Genomic DNA, 24137 nt, shown 5'->3' with positions numbered 1-24137 from the left:
GACATAAACTTGTTTTCCAAATTGATGTTACCCAGCTGAGAAAGAAACAATCAGACTTTTCCCTCACGAAGCAAACTTTCAAAATCCATCAGGCCGGATTACAAGCTCCTAAAAATATAGGTATTATATAAAATGGGGAGAAAAATCGAGAGACGAAGGCCTGAAACAGGGCAGGAATAAAATACGAGTCAAGATTTTCAATTTATTAAAAGCAAACACAATTTCGCGGGCTCGAGCTCAAGTACGAAAACAATAGTTACTTGGCTCGAAAGAATTATCTTGGGTTCAGGGAATAAGCGCTCAGCGATTTATTATGAAACAGATGCTTGTATTTTTGTAGCAACTGGGGGTTTGTATTATTAACGATTTGCTTCGAGTCGAGAAATAAGAGAAAGGTGATCATGTGAAAATGAACGAATGGATCAAATTATTTTTGAACCCGGTTCTCTGTCACTCAAGGGGGACAAAATAACTAGGCGGGAGAAGATATACTCATTTTTGGAAAATAAATTGAAATTTAAATTTAAATAAAGTAAATAATGACGTAATTGATGAAAGTCCAGACGCAAATAATATAGCATTCAATGGTCATACATAATGTTCTTACATTTTCAGAAACAGTTATAAAATATTACAAAATAGGTACAGCACGCCCATAAATTATGATACATTTGACAAGTTCAATGGTAAAACAAATATATTACAAAGGCTTTTGTCCACAACTTTGTTTGTTTGGCCTTTGGGAGTTGGACGAATATACTAGCAGTCTCTGTTACTATGTTAACGGCATAATATATTCAAATTATTCTAGAAAGCGCTATGAAACATAAAGCGGTTTATACTGGAGAACTATGAATAGTAGATTTTAATTAATTATGTATAATCTTTCTTCTTGAATGATTCGTTAGATGAGGAAAAACTTGAAGAAAAGGAAACTCGAGACATACTTTCATATTGATTTCAAGGCCTAGAGGACAGCATTTATCATGATGCCGTGAAATTACTTTGTCATAAGTCCTAACTTGGAACGAAATACCTATCAACAGCCTTCCGTGCGATCCTCCAACAATTTTGATTATAAAAGCAAATTATTTCCGAATCCTCTACGATGCCAAATTGCTGTATTTATCTGTTTCTTTATGTCAAGTACTAGACTCACTTATCTTCGCGCTCTTTTTCAATTACTGGGGTTGGCAGACTTCCAGTTGGAAAATGCCAGAACAATTCCAAGAAATTGATGTCTTAGCTTCTTAGCTTTTCCTATTTCAGTAAGTACAATTGTTTTTCTTTTGTATTGTGAACCGAATGTTGCAATAACTGAATTGGTTGTGGTTGTTGCAAGGTTTGAAATTCTTAATAATATTGCAGACGGGAAAGTACTGCTGCTATCTACAATCTTTGGACGATTTGACGACTCAACTGCGGAAAGAAGAAATGGCATACAGAAAACAACACGGTGACTGATGATATCGACATATTTAACTGTACACTGAGCGAATTCATAAGAGCCACTTACTGTGTAGTTTGTAAGGAAATATACCTATTTGTAAGTATTATGTTGAATTCGATTAAGTTATCTGTCAGGGCAAAGTGACTTTGTGATGTAATAAATAAATAAAATAAAAAATGGAAACCCAAAAAAAACAAGGACAATGATGATTGAAGTAAGAAATTCTTTCAAGACACGTGTAAATCCTCGGCAAAAGCTACTTTTTCCTTGTTCTATTCATGCTATATATACCTCTATATACCTTGAAAGATCAGTACAGAAATTAAGCCAACAAATCGTAGTTACCTCGCCACGGCTCTAAGATGTCGTAATTTCACCCACTATGGGCAATTGACTTTGTAATGAAATGGACTACATCTACTAACGGAGCCATTGCCTTAACTTTCTTATTAACTTGACAAAGGAGATTAGGGCAGTACCATTTATGTTAATTTATCTCATCTAAATATTGACTAGTAAAGTTATAACAAGTCGTGTGTTAGTATGAAAATATTTAACCATAATGAGAGCACTCTGTGTCAATATGGTTAGTAATAAAATATGATATTGATGATGACAAATGAGAAAAAATAAATTAAAAGAGAATTGGAAAATGTTAATATAGCACTCGGAAGAATTATATTTATTGTAGCATGTTGTAGAAAGAACTCAATTCTATTTAAAAGTACTGAGAATACCCTATATTTACTACATACATACAGACCGAAAACTGATTTTAACAAAAATTTAAGGATAAGAATAGGTACGGCTTAGTCAGGCTCACTTATGGACGCCGTGAAATAAAAAGTTATTATTACTATGTATACCTATGCATCTACATAGTTAAATAACAAAATTGTTTCACCCTACTACACAATCGATAGCTAATCGCAATATGATTACTATATGAGATACCTAATTCTTTTTTTCAAATTACTTCGTAAAAAAATACCTGCTTTCCTCTTATAACTTGGGCCATCAATTTCATTTTTTTCCTTACACGCCGCTCCTAACAAGCGTCTGTTTGTTCGCTACTGTTTCGTAATTTTGTGTGTCGAGTCATTGATTTATTATTTATTTTGTATACAAATTACACGAAGTATCTTGGAAGATCACTTTATCCAAAATTGAGGGTATTATCGAAAACTTCAATTTATTTTCGGTTTTTACTTATAATATTGGTTTTGAGCACGCTGCAAACTTTTAGTCGGCCGATAGTTTGTTTGGGCTCATTATTTACATAAGGATGAATATGATGATGATGATGATGTCCTCCTAGACGTTTCCGTCGACGGCGACACCCTGGCATATATCGGCAGTTTGGTTTCGGTCATGGGCTCGTATATGACTCGCGAAACCAAACTTTGCCTTGAACACGCGGTCACAAATAGCGCAGTAGAGTAGTAAGGATGAATGTAATACGCTCATTACGATCAGGCATTTAGCCGATATCAACCTCCGGGCCTTTATCCGGGCAAGCCAATACCCCTTATTAAGGTAGGTAAGGTAACTGGGTTAGACTGGTGTCAGACTTACTGGCTTCTGACTACCCGTAACGACTCCCAAGGTTGTTCAATGACAGCCGGTATTTAGCCGATAACAGACCGATTATAAAAATTAGGTACAAACATAAAATTACCTACAACTGTCGGCCAACTGTCTTTAGTCTGCAGTGCGCTTTTTACTGGAAGTTCGTTTTTCTCGTTAAGTGCGTTATTGCTGACTTTAAATAGTGGTTGTTTAAAAATTTACTTGTTTTTGGTACTGAGAATTTTTTACCAAGATTATCCAAACTGTGTATAAGTGTTTAATTTAAAATTAATCTTTGAGTAAAAAAGGTTGGTTAAAATGAAGTCATGTAATTTTAGTTAAAAATGAATCACGAAATTTGTGGATGACCTTTTAAAATATTTTTGTAATTTACTTTGGGAATTATGAATTCTCACGTCGAAGTTCCAAAATAAATAGTTTTTTTTTAAGAAAACTGACGTTTATATTTTCTGTGAGCTTGATCTTAAGCATATTGCCATCCACCAAAAAATTATTCGGGCTTAAAAATTCGAATCATAAATACTGTAGACTAAAAAAATAAAATATTGAAACAAATTCAGAACCTCTTCCATTTTTTGATGTTGGTTAAAAATTTACAGAAGTGACATTGTTTTTAGTCAGTTTTATGATTACTAACCTAGTAAAATTATTATTTTATTTATAGTTTACATTATAAATTAAATATTAACTTACCTTTGATCCCTGAGCTGACTTGGCACTGGTATTTCGCGTCGTCATCCAACGTTACGTCTCTGATGTCCAAAGAGTAGTCACCTAGAACATAAAATACATTGTACTAATATGTTTTAGAACGTATATAAATATTTCATATAATTTAAGGCGATATCATTTTTTTATTACTAACGATCCATGCGATTACATTGTAACATTAGCATCATATAAATAATGTCCAGTTTCAAATCGTTATTAATCTAGAGATATAGGTAGGTACTTTAGGTACACAAAAAAAAGTCAGCTCTCAATAGGCCATTAATTCTGGCCATGCTATTACTAATTTAACCTAACCTAATTTCTTCTGTTAACTGACTCATACTTGAACAGTTCAACACGACCAAAATAAATATAATCACCAATTACTACTAAAAACTCCATAAAAGATAATATCTAAGCACTTTAGTTACAAGCGAGAATAAAATAGGCAAGGTAGGTTTATGAAAAACAGACCTCTTCAAATAGGTAGTGTTAATTTATTAATTAGATTAAATTTTAATTAAAATTTAGAATTAAGGGCGTCTTGTGTTTAATTTAGATAGGTTTACGTTTTAAGTTTTTCTTTATTTTATCTCTTTTACAGGATTAACTTCATAAATAAAATTTTATGTAAAATGTTGATGATGCAACATAAACATGAAATAAATACGTATTTAATAAACTAGTGTAGGTATTTATACGCCTTTTAAATCTTTCACTGGATAAATAAACATAAAAAGCTGATTGCCTTTCACAGTCCTGTCATAGCTAGTCACTTCAGGGCTTTTTATATACGATCAAATAAATGAGTAAAAAATATAATAGAGGTCGAAGCAACGTCAAATACTTCCATCTCTAATTCATTTTAATACCAAGGAAATCTTCAACAGATTCTCAAAAAAGCAGCAATCACTCTCTGATTCCAATTCGTAAAGGATCAATTTAAAATTCTATCCAACTGCATTACCCAAGTAATAGAATAGATAGCTAATTCAATGTGAATTCTGACTCAGCGTATAATATCTTTGGACTGTCAGCTGTTCCTGAACCAGCAAAATGGTTGAATACAAATGATTCTTCAATTGGCTCGAAAGCTCTAGATAATTCTACTGAAATTCTACTGGAATTCCACCTCGATAAATGTTTAGCTTTTACCGTTGAGCACCCATCTCTTGAATCGAACGTTGGTGCTCTATTTTTTAAATTAAATTGACTATTTGAAATCTATTAATGGAAGAATAATTTAGCTTCGATATTATTTTAATAAAACTATCATTTGATACCTATTCTGTGTTGAAAATAGAAACTACTATATAAGTTATTTTAAATAGGATTGCACATTAGTAAATCAATCTCTATATATCGTGTTACATGGAAATAGTTAAAATCAACTCGTTGCTCGTTTTATTTAACTAAAATTCTATTTGTATGGTAGCTGTTACATAATATTAATTTGGAATCGACTGAATAAAACCTACAAAATATTACAGTACACACATTTTCAAATTCATTCAAAGGCTATTTTCAGTTGCTTTAATTTAAAACGAACACTTTTTTTCTATGTTTGCAATTATCATAAAATACGATGAAATATATAATATATCTTCATATATACTTATATTTATGTATATGTAAAAATTAACGTATTCTTATCAAAAATAAACGCCACATGTGGCCCAAATTTACAGCACGCGAGTGTAAAACTAAAAAAACAATTACCATTATACTAATTTAGTAGCAGTCTCCTACACAAAAGATAAATCTCATTCCACAAAATGGTCTCCTTTGCAACATCAGCCGGTTAACGAGTTGCAACTGCAAAAAGCCACAAACAGTTGCGGCTACTAGTATCCTGTGAGAACTTTAAGAGCACACTGCTAACTTTTAGTCGGCCGATAGTTTGTTTGGGCTTTTTATTTTATGGGAAATCATCAAATGACCCCTCCCGCTGTAGGTTAGCGGCGTGAGGGAGTGTCAGACTCTTACTAACTAAAACCCTGGTACAGGCATAAAGCTCGCAAATCAGTACGAAAATAAATGGTAGTGCGCACATTACAAAGATCAGGTATTTAGCCGGTATGAGACCGACTAAAAACTTTGAATGGAATCAAGGATGAATATAATCATCAATAGCTGGGGAGTCCGTTCCAAAACTTCTTCTTCTCAGCAAAAACACATAGGAAGTGGCAAAAATTGGGCATTTTGGGGGCGGTCCTTTGTAAAATTGACCTTCAAAAAGTGCTGATTTTCAGCCTACTTTGAATAAATGACTTTGCCAGCCTTCGGGTCAACTGTCGGCCGACTATTAAGTCTTCAGTCTGCAGGTGCACTAATAGCTTTTGTTCAACAACTGATCTTGGCGACGCTTTAACCATTAAAAGGATTCTTTTTCGACTCAAGTTAACGATTCTAGCAAATGATGGTTACCTTGTAAAGGTGGGATCGCTTGAAGAGCATTCAAGTTTGATTGATTGCAATTTGATTTACTCGATTTAAAGTAGAAATGTTTTTATGAGAAGATGCAAAAATCACATAATTTATGTTTTTCTATAACTTTGTGTACTTTAAAAGTACATACGTAAACATATACCCATAACATTTACAACATCTTCCAAAATTGACCACACTCAAAACGTCATACCGTACACTACAAGCCAAAAAAAACTGGCTTGAAATAATGAATAAGCTGTGCCTTTGTACTACATACTTGTAAAATTTTTCTTCTTGTCTGTGTTCTGTGTGTAACTGTGTTCATTAACTATTAAATAAATAAATAAATAAAATTACCAACCTTCTTCATCGCTCCCAATCATCTTGTATCGGTCATACCCGCTGAGCTCTCGATGGAGGCCGAGTCCGAAGTCGTCCTTCGTCCACTGCAGCTGACCCGCTTTGTTCTCCACTCGGCATGGTAACGTTACTCGGGATCCGACTACCGCTGTCTGAGGGGTGAAGATAACGTTAAAATACAGTGGCTAAAGGATCGTTTAAGATTTTGAGACAGTTTTTTTAACTAAGTTAGAAAAGAGTAATTTAGGTGTATAATTTTGTTGGACAGCTTATAAAACTTTAAATTTACCTTTTGATCAATAAATAAATAATAATAAATAAATTTTACAGGGACATATTTATTTTCGATTTCATAGATATTAATATTTTGGACAGGTGGTTTGTTTTTTTCGGCCTCGAGTTTAAGAGTACGACTTTTGGTATTATTAAGTTCTCAATTGTTAAAAGTTGAATATAGAATCTTATTTTGATAATCTGGTAAGAATTTGATATATTTTCTAAGTTACACAACACCCTTGAAAAACACTAACAACCTATTTAAGTAGGTACTTACCTACTAAGTAAGTACGTCTAAACACTTACCAACACCCACATAAAAGCAAAACTAGTTACAGAATAATTAAGCAAATATTTAACATGAGACTAAACTTAATTACGTAAATAAATTCCTAAGCAAATAAACTAAATTTATTTTAGACCAAATTAATTCGAAGATAGTTCAAAACGTCTCCTTAGAAAACTGAGAAACTAATCTTATAAATGTTTTATGTGTTGTGCCATAATTAAATAGATTACCAGTCTAAGCAATTTGGACTTAGATATATTGCAACTTGGATAAATTCTTTAGGGATTACTCTTGAATTTAATTCTTAAAATCAACGTTTTCTTATCTTGTTGTCAAGTAATCCAAATCAGTTTCTTTTATTGTGCGTTTTATTAAGAAACTTGTGTAATTAAATATATTAGTCAAACACTTGGATTTATATTTCTAGTGGGGATTAACAAGCAAAGTTTCTGAAGAGAAAAACTAATGTAATTAAAGTGTGGAGACTTATATTAATGTTACTTATTTATGACGTTAAACTGCAATGTCATATGAATATCACAGATTGGAGTTATAATAAAAGATTTAACTTATCTTATAGCTCTTATTTATTTGCCAAAGTTTTTAAGACTAAAATTAAAACGTCAATTTAAAAGAAAAAAATAATAATAATGACCACTGAACAACGATAGTTAATTAGTGCAAGTTCTCGTAACAAAATGAGGGATAATAACATCACAATTTAACTACATCAGTAAATAATATTATAATTCGTACTATTCCGTACATTATTATACACATATACAGATCTCATTGAAGTGTTTAGTTCATTATCGTGGAATCATTAATAGTCATCAACGCAGCAACAAAGTTATTTGACTACAAACTCTAAAGTCAAAATTTCTCCCCAAAACTTAAACGATCTCATTATCATCTCAAAATTCTACCTCCTTTAACTTCAGACAGATATCTACAAACGTTTGAAATTCACTCCAACCCTACCCTACATTTTCGTACCCACTAATGACACATGTCCATTTCAGAGTGGCAACGGTAATTTTTGTCCCATTTCCCGTTTCCACAGCATCCGTATCTCTACCGGTGGTCTCAATCTTGACCTGTATTGTGTCTGAAGTTCAGGATATTACGGTTTTCAAAGGAACTTCATTAACTACTTTATGGTGTTGATATTTTATTAAAGGTGTATGAGTATCATTGGATTAGGTTAAGGAGACTTTTCAAAAGAGCGAATTTGGTCTCATTTTTTTTTCTGTAACTGGGAAAGAGTTTTTATGTTATAGGATTTAGAACTCTGCACACTGCAAATTTTTAGTCGGCCGATAGTTTGGCTGGGCTTATTAACTAGTATAGAGATGTGGTAGTACGCACATTGCAACGTCTCGGACCTCAGGTCTCGGACCTTCAAAATGAACTGTCACCCAACTATAAGGATAACTATCGGTCGATAATTTAGTATGGAGTGTACATACTAAATTACTTCACTTTTATGAAGAAATAAGTGTGAAAGTATTACCTGATCCTGAGGCTCCATAGCAAACTTCTGCTCTTGATAACCACCACACACACCAAATAACAATGTACAAAGACAAAACACTATCACATTATGAGTCCGCAGTAACAAGAACAATGGTGAAACGCCCCTACTAGTGAGTCTTATTCTAAAACTAACTATTAACATCATTATAACACTGCACTGAATATTATTATCCGTCTGACAACATAACAAGGAAATCCGGGTTTTATTTTTAAGCATTCACATTTTAACGGAACAGTCAATTTCCCCTCCGCGAACGGTCTATTTTTGACTCACAGAATTTCGGTGTGAATGCCATGGTCTTATTCTTGGATCCTTTTTAGTATTATGATTTATAGTTTTTCGGGTCTTAAAAGCGGCTGGTGATGTCTCGTATCTGAAACAAATAGAAATGAGGGTTAATTGTTTTAATGTTATTTGATGAAAGTAATTTTTTGATGGATGGTCTTTTTCGAGTGTGAGCTGTCCTGTTTGTTGTCACTTAGCTTATGACAGTGCGCTTAATTTCATTTTGATTTATTTTTGGAGTGAATGGCAGAGCTTATTTGTATCTTTGTGATTGCAATCACAATAATATTTATGAGAGATATAATTTTCTTTTATATATATTTTTTTCTTTTAAGCATCATTTTGCACAGAACAGACAGAACACATCTATTTTAATATTTTATTAGTATTAAAATAGACCTTTTTTGTTTGTGAACTCTGAAGGCTCCGTAACTGCTGGACCGATTTGAAAAATTCTTCCACTGTTGGAAAGCTACACTCTTTCCGAGTGACATAGGCTATATTTTATCTCAGTACGAGTCCCGAGAAAATGACCAGTATCCAATAAAGCTTAGTTATAACCATAATGTAGCAGACTTTCCCGTTTGAAGCGCCAATATATAGTTTGAAGCATAAACTATATATTAGTGCTTCAAACAAAAATAAACCTATTCTCCTTTACCTGAACAAAGGTAAGTTAGAACAAAGAAAATAACGTTATCACCATCCATTTAACTTGAGAACAAATAAATTGATAGTTTAAAGTTCTCCAGACTTTACCGACAAAATAATAATGCACCATTTTGTTCAAGAAATTATCGTTCATCTTTTAAATTCTCGCTCCTTTGCACATTGACCCAGTTTGGTAGAAAGTTGATGGTAGATATGGTAGAAATAAATAATGTGGTACTTTCTTTGGGAGGTATTGTTTCGAATTTTCTTTCTATTTCTGTGTGTACCTGTGTTTGGTTTTCTTTCATGAAAGGCAGACTATTTTTTGTCTCTCCTATTAAATTGAAGTCTTTGTAAAATTTACCATTGCTCTATGAATTAAGTTATTTTTTTCTTCACCATTCTTTTAAAAATATGTATTAACTAATTTCGAAGTTGTTTGACCTCCCTAATTTATCATTCACATTTTACAGCTTTTCATGACCACAGATTTCCTTTATACCCTTTAAAAGATTCTTCTTACGACACGCCTATATTTGTATATTGCTAGCAATCTTATAAAATTAACTTACATAAAGAAACCGTGCAACGTCAAAACTTTGCAACAACGGCAAACCGCGGCCATTGCCGTCCACAGTTTGTTCAGACCAGTCTTAAAATAATAAATTACTAAGAAAACATAAAGTTCGTTCTAACTTTCAAGACTGAACTGAGAATTGAAACAAAAAGGCTTCTGTCGCTTTTTTGCAAATAAAGTTGGTAATTATTATTTTCTCGCTATAAAAGTCTGCTTTAGCCGACTTAAAAAAAGCAAGTTGTCAATTTATCCTGTATATACTAATGTGTTTTGTGCGTGATTATCTCATGTTTGGTTCAACTGGTTTTTACCATCGTATTTGTATCAGACTTAGGAGGTTTCAGGTAAACTATGGAAGTCGGTTTTATATTTTTGTAAAAAGATTTCTACTACATATGTTTACTAAGTGCATGAAAAAGATTGAAAAGAAAAAATGCTTTCTTAACTATTTCTATGTACCTAAACACGCAATATTAGTGGACTTCCTTTGTTTAATTTGTATGTTGTTAAGTTTTATATTCATTTATATATCATTAATGTATGAGAACTTATTCCCACTACTCCTTACAAAGCGAAAAGCGCTCTATGGTTATAAGAATAAGTATCAATTTTCTTTGAAGCGTTGTGAACTAAGGATGTGCAATGTTGCTGGCATTTTATTGGTATATAAATGGCTATTGATAATAAAAATAAATTTATTGGCGTAACATACTTCGGGCAGGAAACGATATAAGGAAGGAAAAATAAACTAAAAATAAAAATGGTGAGACTATCTTTATTTTGTAACATTTTATTGAACACTGTTTTTTTTCGTGCGATTTCTCTCATCCTACTTTAAAAATAATTTAAGTATAAGTAATTTTAATTTTGGATTACAAGAACTGCGTATACGTCAAACTAAAATGTCGGTCGATAGTTTGTTGACAGTTAATTTTGAAGATAATCATGAAACCAATAAAACTTTTTAATCGTTCTAATATCGGATATCCGATCATTTTAACGTTCACTACCCATACTGATTTAGTCGACTAAAAGTTTGCAGTATGGGGGGCTCCTATACTGCATTTTTAGACCAATAATTGTCATACATTTTTAATGCCACATAAAAGCTTTGCTATTTTTGAAACTAACGTGGGTTCCGTTATACAATTGGTGAAAAATATGCATACTAGCTATTTTAGTTTTGTTGATAGAGGTATTTCAATTTAAAATTTGAAGGTGTCAGAATAACCCTTGATTGTCCTTTACTCAGGTGAAACTAAAATAAAAATGAGTAGGTAAGTAATATTTGTTATAGTTATCGGCACGAATCTTGAGCTCTGACCTACATCTGTGCAGAAGTGATTTATTAGCAAAGAACCAATCCCGAGTGACGGCTATGACGCGATGCACTGCGGGCCAATCACCGTTTTCGCCCGCCCCCGCGCCTCACTTCATACCACAAAAGGGACCCAATAAATTACTTCTGCGCAGGTGAAGGTCAGAGCTCAAGATTCGTGCCGATAACTATATAAAAGTAGAAAAACCGTTGTAATTAGATTAAAAAATACTTATAAAGTAACATAATCAAGCATACAAAACAAAAAAAAAGAACAACTGAACAAACTATAAGAACAGGGAATGACAACTTCCCATTACTTGGAAACTAGGACATTCTATAGAAATTACCATATACTTAATAGTAGTAGACACAGCCAGCTCGGCTCGACCTTTTTAATTAAATCTTCAAAGAGACTAGAACACGTATTACTAGACATTTGTTTTAGAATGGAATCTTTTCATTCTAGAATATTCTGGTTGTCTATTCATTTGTTTATTATTCTAGAGATGGATGGAATGTGTTGACTGCTCGAGAGTATTTAGTAGCTAGCTTCAGAGTGGCAAAGTTAAATGACGAGAGCTGTGTTTTATGAAGTAAAAAAATATATGTAGGTACTCATGTTATATTTAGGTTGATTTGCTTTTTAGAGATATAATTTTGACCTGGGCCTGATAAAAGTAATGCCAAATTCCTATGTCTATTAAAATACAGACATAGAGAATATAGGGAATATAGCCGTACCTACCTATGTAAAATTGACTAAGTTGCTAGTATAAGTTTGTAATTTAAATAATGGCATAAATGGTAGCCTAACTTAGTGTCGAACTTTGTAATTACAGTACCTACTAATAATTATGGTCTTTTGACATCAACATGGCCCAAGAATACATTTTGAACTGCCATGCCACTGAGAAATTTCTAAAAAGCCTTTCATATTTTTTTTTAGCTATTTCGCTATTACCTTAAATACCTGCAGCTTCTTTTCTAAAAAGAGGACCGCTAAACTGTCAGACATTTTTTCTATAATTCTCTACCTAGCATAGAAAATGTCTAACCCAGCCACATTTTTTACACTCAACAGAAAAAAACGCGACAAAATTATTGTCATTGCAACAGTTTAAAGTAGAAACTGGTCTTAGTACTATAACTAATCTTAATGGGGTAGCTAGGATAATATTAAGTGTAGTTTATGTATGCATAATTACGTCGTTTTGCTCCGATTCCCATGGGTCGAGTTTTAATGGCGTTATTGAAGATATTTTAATGTTATTTGCATGTCACTGAGTGCTGGGAAAATTTGTATTGGGATAATGTCCTTTAGTGAGGAGCTCGTGGCTAAGTGATATCCACAGTGGTTGATTGATCAAAGGTGATCATATGTGAGTAGGTACAAGTTTCAGCCTTTTTTGTTCTAGTCACGTTTTTCGGATCCCAACTGTCATTTGTAACTACGTCCTCTAAAGTCAATACGGTAGTCAGAAATCTGAAATGGACGGAATCTGATGAAATTTGGCATTATAATACAACCCATTCATCAGAATAGCATATAGGCTACTTTTTAACCGAATTTTAACTTATTCCTTCTGAATTTGGGTGAAAACGTGGGAAAACAAAACTTTTTTGTCAAAATTATAGGTACTCTAAAATAAAGTATTTCCTACATAACGAGTTAAGCACCACATTTAGTGAAACATGGTCAAACTTTCACACGTTCAATTAGACCCGATCCAACACTGATATCTCGAGACTTATCTCGAGACGTATCTTAAGACGAATCTCGGTACATTAGCATAAAATCAAATCTTATCATTACACAGTCTTATAAGATATCAAATGAAATATCTAACGATTCAATAAAAACTAATGTTTTTGATACCGGCGCCTAATTAGTGACGAAGATTGTCTGTCTCTTTAAGTAAAGAAGGTTATTTCAAATTATTATCGGAGCCATTTAAATTTATTGTCGATAAGCAGATTAAGGGTATCAGCACACTGTAGACAAAAAAGTCGGTCGATAGTTGTCCTTGATGGTGGCAAAAGGGCTGCGGGATTGTCCGAAAGAGTTAAAGCGGCCCTGGTACATAAAGGGCTTACGAAGGAACATGATGAGTTTTAGTTAGTAAGAGTCTGACACTCCCTCACGCTGCTGCAGCGGGAGGGATCATTTGCTGATTTCGCATAAAAAGTATATTTTTAAGCAAATCGTGATTTCAATCAAAGTTTTCAGTCAGTCTCACACCGGCCAAATACCTAATTACCTACTGTTATATCCGTACTACCAATCATTCCTTACTGATTTGCGACCCCAAAACTGTCGGCCGACTAAAAGTTTGCAGTCTGTACGTGTCTTAAGTAGTCAGATAGCGGGGTAGACTAATTTCTTTCTATCATATAATTCGATAGCTTTGGGAAATAGCTTAGTTGTTTTCGTATCGAGATTTTAATGTCTTTTATGTATTTTGATAAAGATATTTTGTTGGGTCATTTTATTTGTAACGAAGTTGAATTGAACGCCATTTTTGTGGGAATTTTGTGATTTTATATGAAACACTGTAGTATAATAACTTACGCTATATTTATATTCTTTGGATTTTTTTGCCAACTTACAAAATTAGATTCTTAGTTTGATCTGCCTAAGAATATTTTTGCACGATTATTTCACGTTTAGGTAAAACAATTTTCATGCGGTTTGCAATATAGTATTGATCACACTTAGGGGAACGTTTTAGGAACATTATTGATTTCTGCTTTTGTCTAATTCGACACCACTTTTTTTTTAAAGTAACCAAATTAAAACTCCCCCACACTTACCTCAAAAAATATCACACAGTCACACACAAACTTTAAAACATAGAACACTCAACCCTAAACTGCAGACTGCTCACGACTCAACTCGTGCCACGCGACTGTCTCGGCATTTCAGCGTTAGGCAGCGCAGATAAAAATACCTTACCCCCTCGCGAGCCAGGCCGAACGGAACTGACTCATAGAGGGTGCTATCTACTGGGTAATTAATAAATTCATGTCTGTTGTTCTTGAGGTAAAAATAGACAATGTAAATGGGATATAAATAGGTGAGCGTTTGAATTTTTGTGTTTGAATGTGTGTGTGTGTGTGTGTGTGTGTGTGTGTGTATTGTGTTTTCAGTTGGTCATGATTTGTGTGGTTATTGAAGGGTTAATTTTCTATGTTTGTATGTAGGATTTAATCCGTGGAATTAAAACTGTTCTGAAATTAATTCAGCTTGTTTTTATTTTCTTTAGTAGATCAAGTTTTTGTACCTATAGATATGACATATATAAAATAAGAAGTGAATAATGATTATTTATAGAAATCCCAAAGTTGAATAAATTCAGATTGTATTATTTGTACTTTTAAAGTATATTGTACGATTCACATGAAATCGTGTTTACAAAGTCATCAAAAAGGCTTCAATATTAATTCCTGACATAGTATCGCAGAGGTGAAAGAATATAAAAAAAAACACCACCGCAAAGAATGTCTTAATGACATAAAATCAATAACAATTAAAATAGTTTCACCCAAAATGAACTTTTGGTAGCGCATTCAACGCATTTTCGACATTTTAATTGTTGTTTAGACTTTAAAACAGAAATTACCTCTAAGCAAAGTGAAAAGAACAATATAAAGACTCTTCACAAATCGGTTGTTAGACTGAGAGCTTCAGTTAATTTTGAACTCAGTTTAAAACATTAACATAAACACCAATGGCTGTGTTTCGATAAACATCTTTGGCAGTCGTTACGGGTAGTCAGAAGGCAGTAAGTCTGACAACCAGTCTTATCAAGGGCTATTGGGTTGCCCGGGTAACTGGGTTGAGGAGGACAGATAGGCAGTCGCTCCTTGTCAAACACTGGTATTCAGCTGCATCCGGTTAGACTGGAAGTTGGGACAAAGCTAGGCAGATGATGAGTTTAGAACATTAACTTAATTCATGAATGTGTCAAGCTTATAATTTCTTCAACGTCATCATCATCATCATCATCAGCCTATCGCAGTCCACTGCTGGACATAGGCCTCTCCAAGTGCACGCCACTGAGATCGATTTTCGGCTTCTCGCATCCAGCTATAATTTATAATATAATTTCTTAAAAACAAATAATTTCAAAAATGGAACCTAAAGAGATATCACTAGGGAAGACGCCATTCCAGGTTTGAATTTAGAATAGTTCTATATTTAAACACCGAGTTGCCATTGGCTATTTGGAAATGGAGCGTATTCTTAGTAACACTGGTTACAAGTTACAACATGATCATGTTTTGAAAAAGAAAAATTTATACTTTTTACACACTTTATATCTTGGACACCAATGGCTGATAAAAGGTGAAAGAAAACATCTTGAGGAAACCTGGACTATTAAGTCTGAAATCACCAACCCGCATTGAGCAAGCGTGGTGATTAATGCTCAATCCTTCTCCGTGGGAGAGAGGGCCTGTCCCCAGCAGTGGGACGATAAAAAAGGCTGTAACAGTAACAGTTTTAACACACTTTTATTAAGTCGACCTATATGTTACTATGTAATGGAATCTAAGGTATCTAATTGAACCATCTTCCAAGTATTGTAGCGTCATGAAAATTGCCATCTGTATGTAGTTCTGATGACAATACAATAATATGGTACTGTCGAATTGATCTGATATTGGAGCTGGGAGATATGAACTGGAACTTCATGATGAAACATCGCATTATAGCTGTGTTTGCACTTCTTAGAAAAGTTACGTACATTCATAAAAGAGTGGTTCTACTGTTTTTTAAAGTGATAGTGTATTTCGTCAGTTGCCTTTTAAAGATTTGCTTGGTACGTGTGTTACGCTTATTTGAGTATACAATTGAAGATAATAAATAGATAGATACAGGAGCGAATGAAAAATAACAAAAATCTGTTTATGAATGACTAATGACTTTTCTTACACAAAGGATGAATTTTAAAAGTAGATAAAAAGTTAAACATTATTTGTTAAAACTACCGTGCAATTGGTTTCTACTATTCATGTCAAAGATACGCGTATCAGAAAAGTAATAACATTGAAATAAATTCTGCCGATTGTATATTGTTTTTTGTGCTTATCTGATACTTATCTATACTAATATTATAAAGCTGAAGAGTTTGTTTGAACGCGCTAATCTCAGGAATTACTGGCCCGATTTGAAAAATTCTTTCAGTGTTAGATAGCCCATTTATCGAGGAAGGCTATAGGTTACTTTTTATCCGGGTTCGTGCTGAGGTTTTCACGGGATGCGGGTGAACCCGCTGGCAGAAGCTAGTTCTATTTATATGTACAGTGGAGCCAATTTTTTATCTAACAACAACAGCAGTTTCAATCAAAATCATTTGAAACGTTTCAACAATTCTAGTGTTTTTATACCATTTCTTATTCAAAATTATAAAAGAAACCACTTCAACTATAACCCATTATAGTCCCATTACTCCACAGACTAATTATGTTATTTTATGCATTTGTACGATAAAATAATAAATAGCTTTTGCTATTTACTATGTATGTAAGTTCTAGAAACAAACACAGACGCACACTTATTGCAACTACTACATATAAGGAAATTATTAGAAACGATACATAGGTAAAGAAGAAATTGTAGGAATATTTGCATATAGAGATAATTTTGTAGTTGTCATCCGTTGTGTATAAAATCTGCATAGATTGGAAGAACTTTATTGCAGAAAAGGCTTGTACAATAATGTACATTGTTTATCTACTTATTCATGATGATATTGTCAATATAACTGTAAGGATACAGTTAAGAGAGAGAAAGGTATAGAGTATCATTCACATTTGCAAATCACTTAATACTTACTATGCAAACTTTAATCAATGAGCTAAGCAGAATACCAATGTCTAGTTGCTTAATATTATAAAGTTGAAGAGTTTTGTTTGTTTGTCGCTTGAACGCGCGCATCTCAGGAACTACCGTTTCGATTTCAAATTTCTCCCAGTGTTAGATAGCTCCTTTAAAAATTTGGCCACGGCTCAAGCGGGTGAAACCGCTAGCAAAAGCTAGTGTATACCTTACACACGTTTAGAGTTGAATTTAGTACTTATTCCTGTCAGTCGTAACTGCTTTTAACAAGACAAAATTATTGAAATCATCCTCAAGAAAAATACTAGGTATTTCCAAAGAGAAAACATAAATTAAAATGAAACAAAATAACAAAAAAACTCTTTAACTACTACTAACATTGAGAAGCTTTTAACTATCTGACTTTGTAGGAACATGGATCAAACAAATATTTTCCATATAAATGTACATGTATCATTAACAATAGCCATTACTGTCTGTACGTCAAAGTATTCATCAGAAACGTATCATTAGAAATATACCTATATAATATCGGGTAAATGTGTGGGACCAAGTTATGTGTGGTTCCGTAGTTGAAAGGTATTTTTCTGAAGGACAATTTACTTTTTAAATTCAAGCATAATAATGTTAAGATTGTTTCTTATTGACTTAATATTAAATTATTATCTTTTGAACAAAATATTTTCTCGGTAATCAACACAACTTTTTACTCTGCAGGAATTTAAAAGCTTTATATGTAGACTCACTACTTTAGATTTGACTTAGTTGATTTCACGTGAAATTGGGATAGACAGACAGAATTATTGTTACATTTATTATCATTAGCAAGCCAGTAAAAAACCAAATTATATAGTCAATAATTATTATTATACAAACTTTGCACAGTACACTAAGTTTGTTCTGTAGTCATTATTTACCCTAACTAGTAAAATTCGAAAAATAGTTTCCAATAAGATTAAAGCTAACGATGACTAATACACAAATGTCAAACAAAGTTAGAAGTCCTGTTAATTGTGACTAAGCTCGCAATTACTGTTGCATCTCAATCAATATCAATTTACTACTATTTCAAGTTTCAGTTCGTAAATAATGATTAAGTATGGTATAGATTTATTCTTTAGATCATTAGAAGTAAAGAGCTTAGCTTTGTGCAGGTAAATAAATACTTAAACCTTACTCAACAATTCCTCGATCTCTGGCTAAAATAGCATGAAAATCCCGTTCAAGAGTCCAGTTTAATATTATATTATTTATTTATGTAAAATGGAAGACTTACAGCAAAAATAACTAGGACTAACACAAGTTTAGTTAACAGGGAGCCAATGGCAAGTCTTCAGTTATAGTAATTGTAGTAAATTTTTATTTTACATATTTTTGACAGACGGAAAAAAATCACTTTAAAGAACTTTCTTGTACATAATAATAAGATGCATTAAAATGAAATAAGAAAACACATTTTAATTTTTGAGTTTTATAGAACACCCAAACATTATGTTCCGACATATGCTTACGGAACCCCAAAATAAACTAAAACGTTAATTACATGTTGAGCTGAATACACTGTTTTTATTTCTGAACCATATGGATCATTATTAGCAAGACCTTTGATGTTCTTGTTATAGTTTTTTTTTGTTTGTATGTAATCATGGATAGTACATATGTATACTCGTATTGGAAAGTATACCCATGTATGGTGTATAGTGGTATGGTAATCATTCATTATGTAAGAATAATTATAAATGTGATGCGTATGGGAAGATGAGATTTCCCTAATTACACATTATATTAAACAATAGTACAAACCTTTACGATGTTTCAAGCATTTTATTAGACACTGGTTTTAATATTTTTTTTACAATATTTGTGACTAAAAATAGTTGTCAACCCATCCATGTAAAAACAGAACTAACCAAAATATTTTGCGAAAATACAAAAATGACGAAAATATTTGCTCTCTTAATTCGTCAAGTGTCAGAATTTAACTTAATCTACTTGCTTATGAAACACAACACTACTGAAAATATGCATTAGTACTTGCGTCATTTTTCAAAGAAATGTCATGTGGGAAGGACATTTTAACGAGTATACAATAAAAAGTATAAATAAAAACATATTGCTAATAACCTCTTCTGAGAATCATGTTTAATATTAAATTCATTATGATTGTGACTTTGTGAGTCATTTGTATACTAAGAATTTATGTTCTGTTTGTTTTTTAACTGTTAATATGAAATTAATTAGAATGGTTTATTATTTACTTGGTTTAAAAAGCGAATAGTAAGAATTTTTTTTGTAATATAATTCTTGCTAATAGGAAAAAAGTGCTAGCAACTATATCTGTCTAGCTTCCAAGCAGAAACAACTGAACCGATTTAAATGATATTTGGTGCAATGATAATTTTGACCTTGAGATAGGACATAGCATATAGCATGAACTCAAACTAGCTGCTACAGAAAAATCCCCACTACTGAACTTCAGGCAAATTAAAAAGAGCGATTTTTAAAACACGAAACACCAAAATAACCACCATTACACCGAACGTGCCAAAAGTATATATTTCGGCAATAATTGCTACATTTACCTTGCCGAAGGGTAATCAGCATCAACTACATAAAATCATTATTTATGCCCTTGTTTTCTCATTCACAAAAATAAGAAAACAGGTTCCAAAGATTCATTCAGTCTAACCATGGAGAACAAAATGACCAGCGGAGATGCCATAACGGAAAAAAACTCCAAAAAGTAGTGCGCCAAAATAAGGATGTTCAACTGTAGGAACGAGAAACGTTACTGTCCATGTCATTTACCTGTTACCATTTTAAGAAGAATTTTAATAGAAGAAATCTTGATAATCTTAGTAAGTAATAATAATACCTAAATTCATTGACACATGTCCCAAAGAAACCGTACGCCTCGGTAGTTTACTCCTAACTGATCGTTTTGGTCATGCCAAAAGTACGTATTTGGCCTAGAAGAAGGCGCCTGAACTACCTGCATTATGGTATCTCTCATCTTTCTCTACTCCGTGCCTCAAACGAACGATAATTTCAATGGACGTGTATATTTTACCTCCAAAACTACAGCTTATTATACCAAATTATTTCTGAGGATTCCACTCCAATTATTTGTTTTCTGAGCTATATGGAAGCGAGTTGGGCGAGCTATTAAAACGAAAACTATTGTTAAAACAATCATCTTATTACCGAAACAATATTTTTGAAGGGTTAAATGTGATGCTGTGTGACACACGGGTTAGAAGTTTGGAGAGCAAGAAATAAAGTACAATTTCAAAAATGTATGCTTGTCACTTTTAATATTGTAAAGTTTAGTGTTGGGTTCCACTGTGTTATTATTAGCAAGGAATTTGCTGAATATTGTTTGTATTATAATCGTTAAAAGATAATAATCAAACAAACTATAAGTAGAAAAGTAACAGGGTTTATTTAATGTATAACTTGAAAGAACCATTTAATGTAAGTGTTATTCTTTTTGTAAATTATATTCATTTTAATGTCAGTAAATTTAAAATAATTTTGAAATAATTATTAGTAAGTTTTTGATTAAAATATAATATTCGGACTCGGTTCCCAACAAGCTTTAGAAACTATTCACCCGTACATCCCAATACTTTTTTTACCGTTCATTTCTTCTGAGAACGGATGTCCATAGCATCCGTTTAATCGTACAACCCGAAAACAAGTAAGCAACATCGACGTTTCATATTCAAACCAATATCGTACTTACACCTATAGAAATAAGGGTGAGACTCATATGACAAAAATTCGTGATGATATCAGCACCTTAGCGGTGAGCTGTGCATAAAATGGGCATCTTAACGATGTGGCTGGTTGGAAAGAAAAAAAAACGAAACAGATACGTATAAGATTTTATTGGTTACATTTCTTTTATTTGTATAAAAAAAGGTTAAGGATTGCGTGTAAAATATTATTTTTTTGCTGTCCATCCGGTAATGGGTGAGAAAGATTGTTTTTTTTTTCTTTCTTCTTAATTTGCTCTTTATAATTATAAAGAGCATATTAAGTTTTGCCAGTAAGTTTAACAATAATTTGTTTTCTATTTGTGGCAACATACATTTAGTATTGTAATCTCTCAACGCCACAGAAAACATATTTTTGTGGACAAACTAGGTGTTCCCCGCGGTTGCACTTTCGTTTCGAGGGCGCTACTTCCCAGAGTTACCGCGGCCCTGGTACATATAAGGCCAACGACGGATCACGGCGGTTTTTAGTCAGTAAGAGTCTGACTTGGAGAGGCCTATGTCCAGCAGTGGACTGCTATAGGCTGATGATGAATGAATGAATGATGATGAAAGAGTCTGACACTCCCTCACCGCTGCTAACCCACAGCGGGAGGGTCATCATTTGATGATGACGTCGTTAAAAAAAAAAGAAAAACATAACATAGAATACACACATTTCAGACCCATAATCGTCAGTTTTCTTAAAAGAACTTTTGAATCGAACGTAAAAACTAATAGGAAACAGCTGTTTTAAGAAAACTAATGTTTAGATACTTAAAATGAGTCGTACATTTAGCAGAACACATCTAATGAGACATGGTACTTCACTTGTTGCCTGCATTGTCCTAAGGCAATGTCTACAAAATAAATAGCTCTGAGAAAGTAAATAAAGAACCTTCGAACCAAAGTGTCAATGAATTTTATGACTACGTACACTTTTGTTTGAGTAGGGACTTTTTAGCAAGTTCTTTCTGTAAAAGTTTAACTAGGCACATACTACTACTCCATTGACACCCTAAATATGAAATAGCTTCACTATTACAGATATTTTTTTATTTAACAAGAAACTACTCCTGCCGACGGTTTCAACTGTATCCTTTTGAACTATTTCTCGTACCCATAGAAAAATTGCCTTGTATCAGCAAGGGATATCTAAAAGGGAATATGATAATTATGTTCTTTGGCGAAATTAACATTAATGAACTTGGTGACATTAATACACATGCTCAAAATGAAGAAAAGTCACACAAACTTGATATCATCACACCTTCACTGCCGATAACTAAAATTAAAAATCAATCTGAAAAACGCAACAAGAAACTATCGCTTGCAAAGCTTTCAACTAAAAAACACGCATCCAAAATCTTTCATCCATTCAAGAGTTACGTAGTCACAGACACACATAGCGGTCAAACTTATACCAACTTATACAAGAGGGCTCTTTTTGCGTCAGGGGTTAAAAATAACACCCAACTACAGCCCAATCTTATTAACTAAAATCTCCAGACTGCTGAATCAGTATCTAATATAATCAGAGGACAGCTGAGTCATGGAATTCCCAGACCAATTAAAATCTTAGCTCCCAGACGAGCTGACCTAAACAAAATATAAATACAAAAACGTCAACGCAATATAGAATCAATTAAACATGAAATCTAAAAAAGGTAAGTGCGAGTTGGACTCGGGTATAAAGGGTTCCGTACCATTATTTGAAAAACGTGCAAAATTATAATACCAACAAATGTTTGAGAGCCCTCTAAATTACAAATCCTATTCTACATTTCCGTATTTGTTTTGATATCGGCAATAGGAATACATACCTACATTCAACTGTTATTGTTCATGGGATATAGCTTGCTGACAGACGGACAGATGCAGCTAAGTATCAGTGCTTTAAGGAGCGACTGCCTATCTGAACTTCTCAAAACCCTGTTACCCGGGCGGCTTTATATCCCTAGATTCATCCAGACTTCCTAGCTCCTGACTACCCGTAACGACTGCCAAAGATGTTAAATGACAGTAGTCTTAGTAATAGGGTCCCATTTGGGTAGAGATCCCTAAAAATTAACCCTTCACTTCACGGCCCCTTTCTAATCGACTAAACAATCGATTTAATCGATTAGTTCCACTCGATTCGACTATGCAATGTTTACTTTGGTAAACATCCGATGATTTTTAAAATCGAGAGGATATGAGGGTAAATTTCATTAGATAAGGTCAATTTCGATGCTTGTATACCCTTGTGTAAAGATGAATTTGTACTGAAAGATACGCTTTAAGTGGATATGTTAATGTCAAAGATATTAGTTTTGGTTGTGTAGGTGAAGGATTTTTTATGGTATAATCATCTGCCTAGCATTTTCTTCAACTACATATATTGCGGGTTGACATATTGTCTAACTGTATGCATATTATTTGTTATATGTGCCTATACCAAACGATCTCCTCAACCTAGTTACCCAGAAAACGCGGTAAGACTGGTTGCCAAACATTCTGCCTTCTGACTGCTAGTAATGAACAGAAATACAAAAAGTATTACTTTAGCATTTTAAAGTAAAAGAAACTAAAAACACAATTAAACTAAGGCTCATTATAGTACTTCTTACAAGAAAAAAACTGGGTTAAAAATAAGTATAGCATATCCAAAGCTGGACTCAAAGCATTAAGGGTTGGTCTCGTCAAGTTACTTTAAGGGTTGTTTCCGCGAGTTGTGTTTTATTCAAAGCCCCAGCTCGTTATGAATATTTTTACGTAAAAATTGAAGTTTCTTAATTTTTACTTGAGAAGGAATGATGCTTTAAAAATTGTTTAAAGTTGTATGAAAGTTGTTAATGAAAAAATGGATATTTAATGTGTTGAAGCAGGTTCTTTTTATAGATAGTATAGATCATTACTTTTTCAATACAGACTCGATATTTTAGTTTTACAGGTTTTTCTGCGATACAAACCACTCACAAAGAATTGCATATGTATATATTTTTTGCAATTCCAGATTCAATTCTAACTTTACCCACGGGAAACACAGGTGCACTCTCTATTCCCTTACTCTCATAGTCCAAT

The 24137-nt window shown here is 33.1% G+C and overlaps 1 protein-coding gene across 1 annotated transcript in view; it reads right to left on the bottom strand.

The window, feature by feature from the left end:
- LOC110377681 (irregular chiasm C-roughest protein) overlaps positions 1–24137 on the bottom strand; it is an 84845-nt gene that overhangs the window by 35187 nt on the left and 25521 nt on the right. The window contains exons 2-4 of the mRNA XM_064042309.1: positions 8620–9016; positions 6543–6693; positions 3734–3814 (exon numbers count right to left, since the gene is read on the bottom strand). Of these exons, the coding sequence (XP_063898379.1) occupies positions 3734–3814; positions 6543–6693; positions 8620–8859 (472 nt within the window). The 5' untranslated portion in view covers positions 8860–9016. The remainder of the gene's footprint in view (positions 1–3733; positions 3815–6542; positions 6694–8619; positions 9017–24137) is intronic.

Source organism: Helicoverpa armigera, chromosome 28 (genome assembly GCF_030705265.1).
Source record: "Helicoverpa armigera isolate CAAS_96S chromosome 28, ASM3070526v1, whole genome shotgun sequence".
Lineage (NCBI taxonomy): Eukaryota > Metazoa > Arthropoda > Insecta > Lepidoptera > Noctuidae > Helicoverpa > Helicoverpa armigera.
Note: the sequence above shows the minus strand (reverse complement) of the source record. Positions and strands in the feature narration are given on the sequence as shown.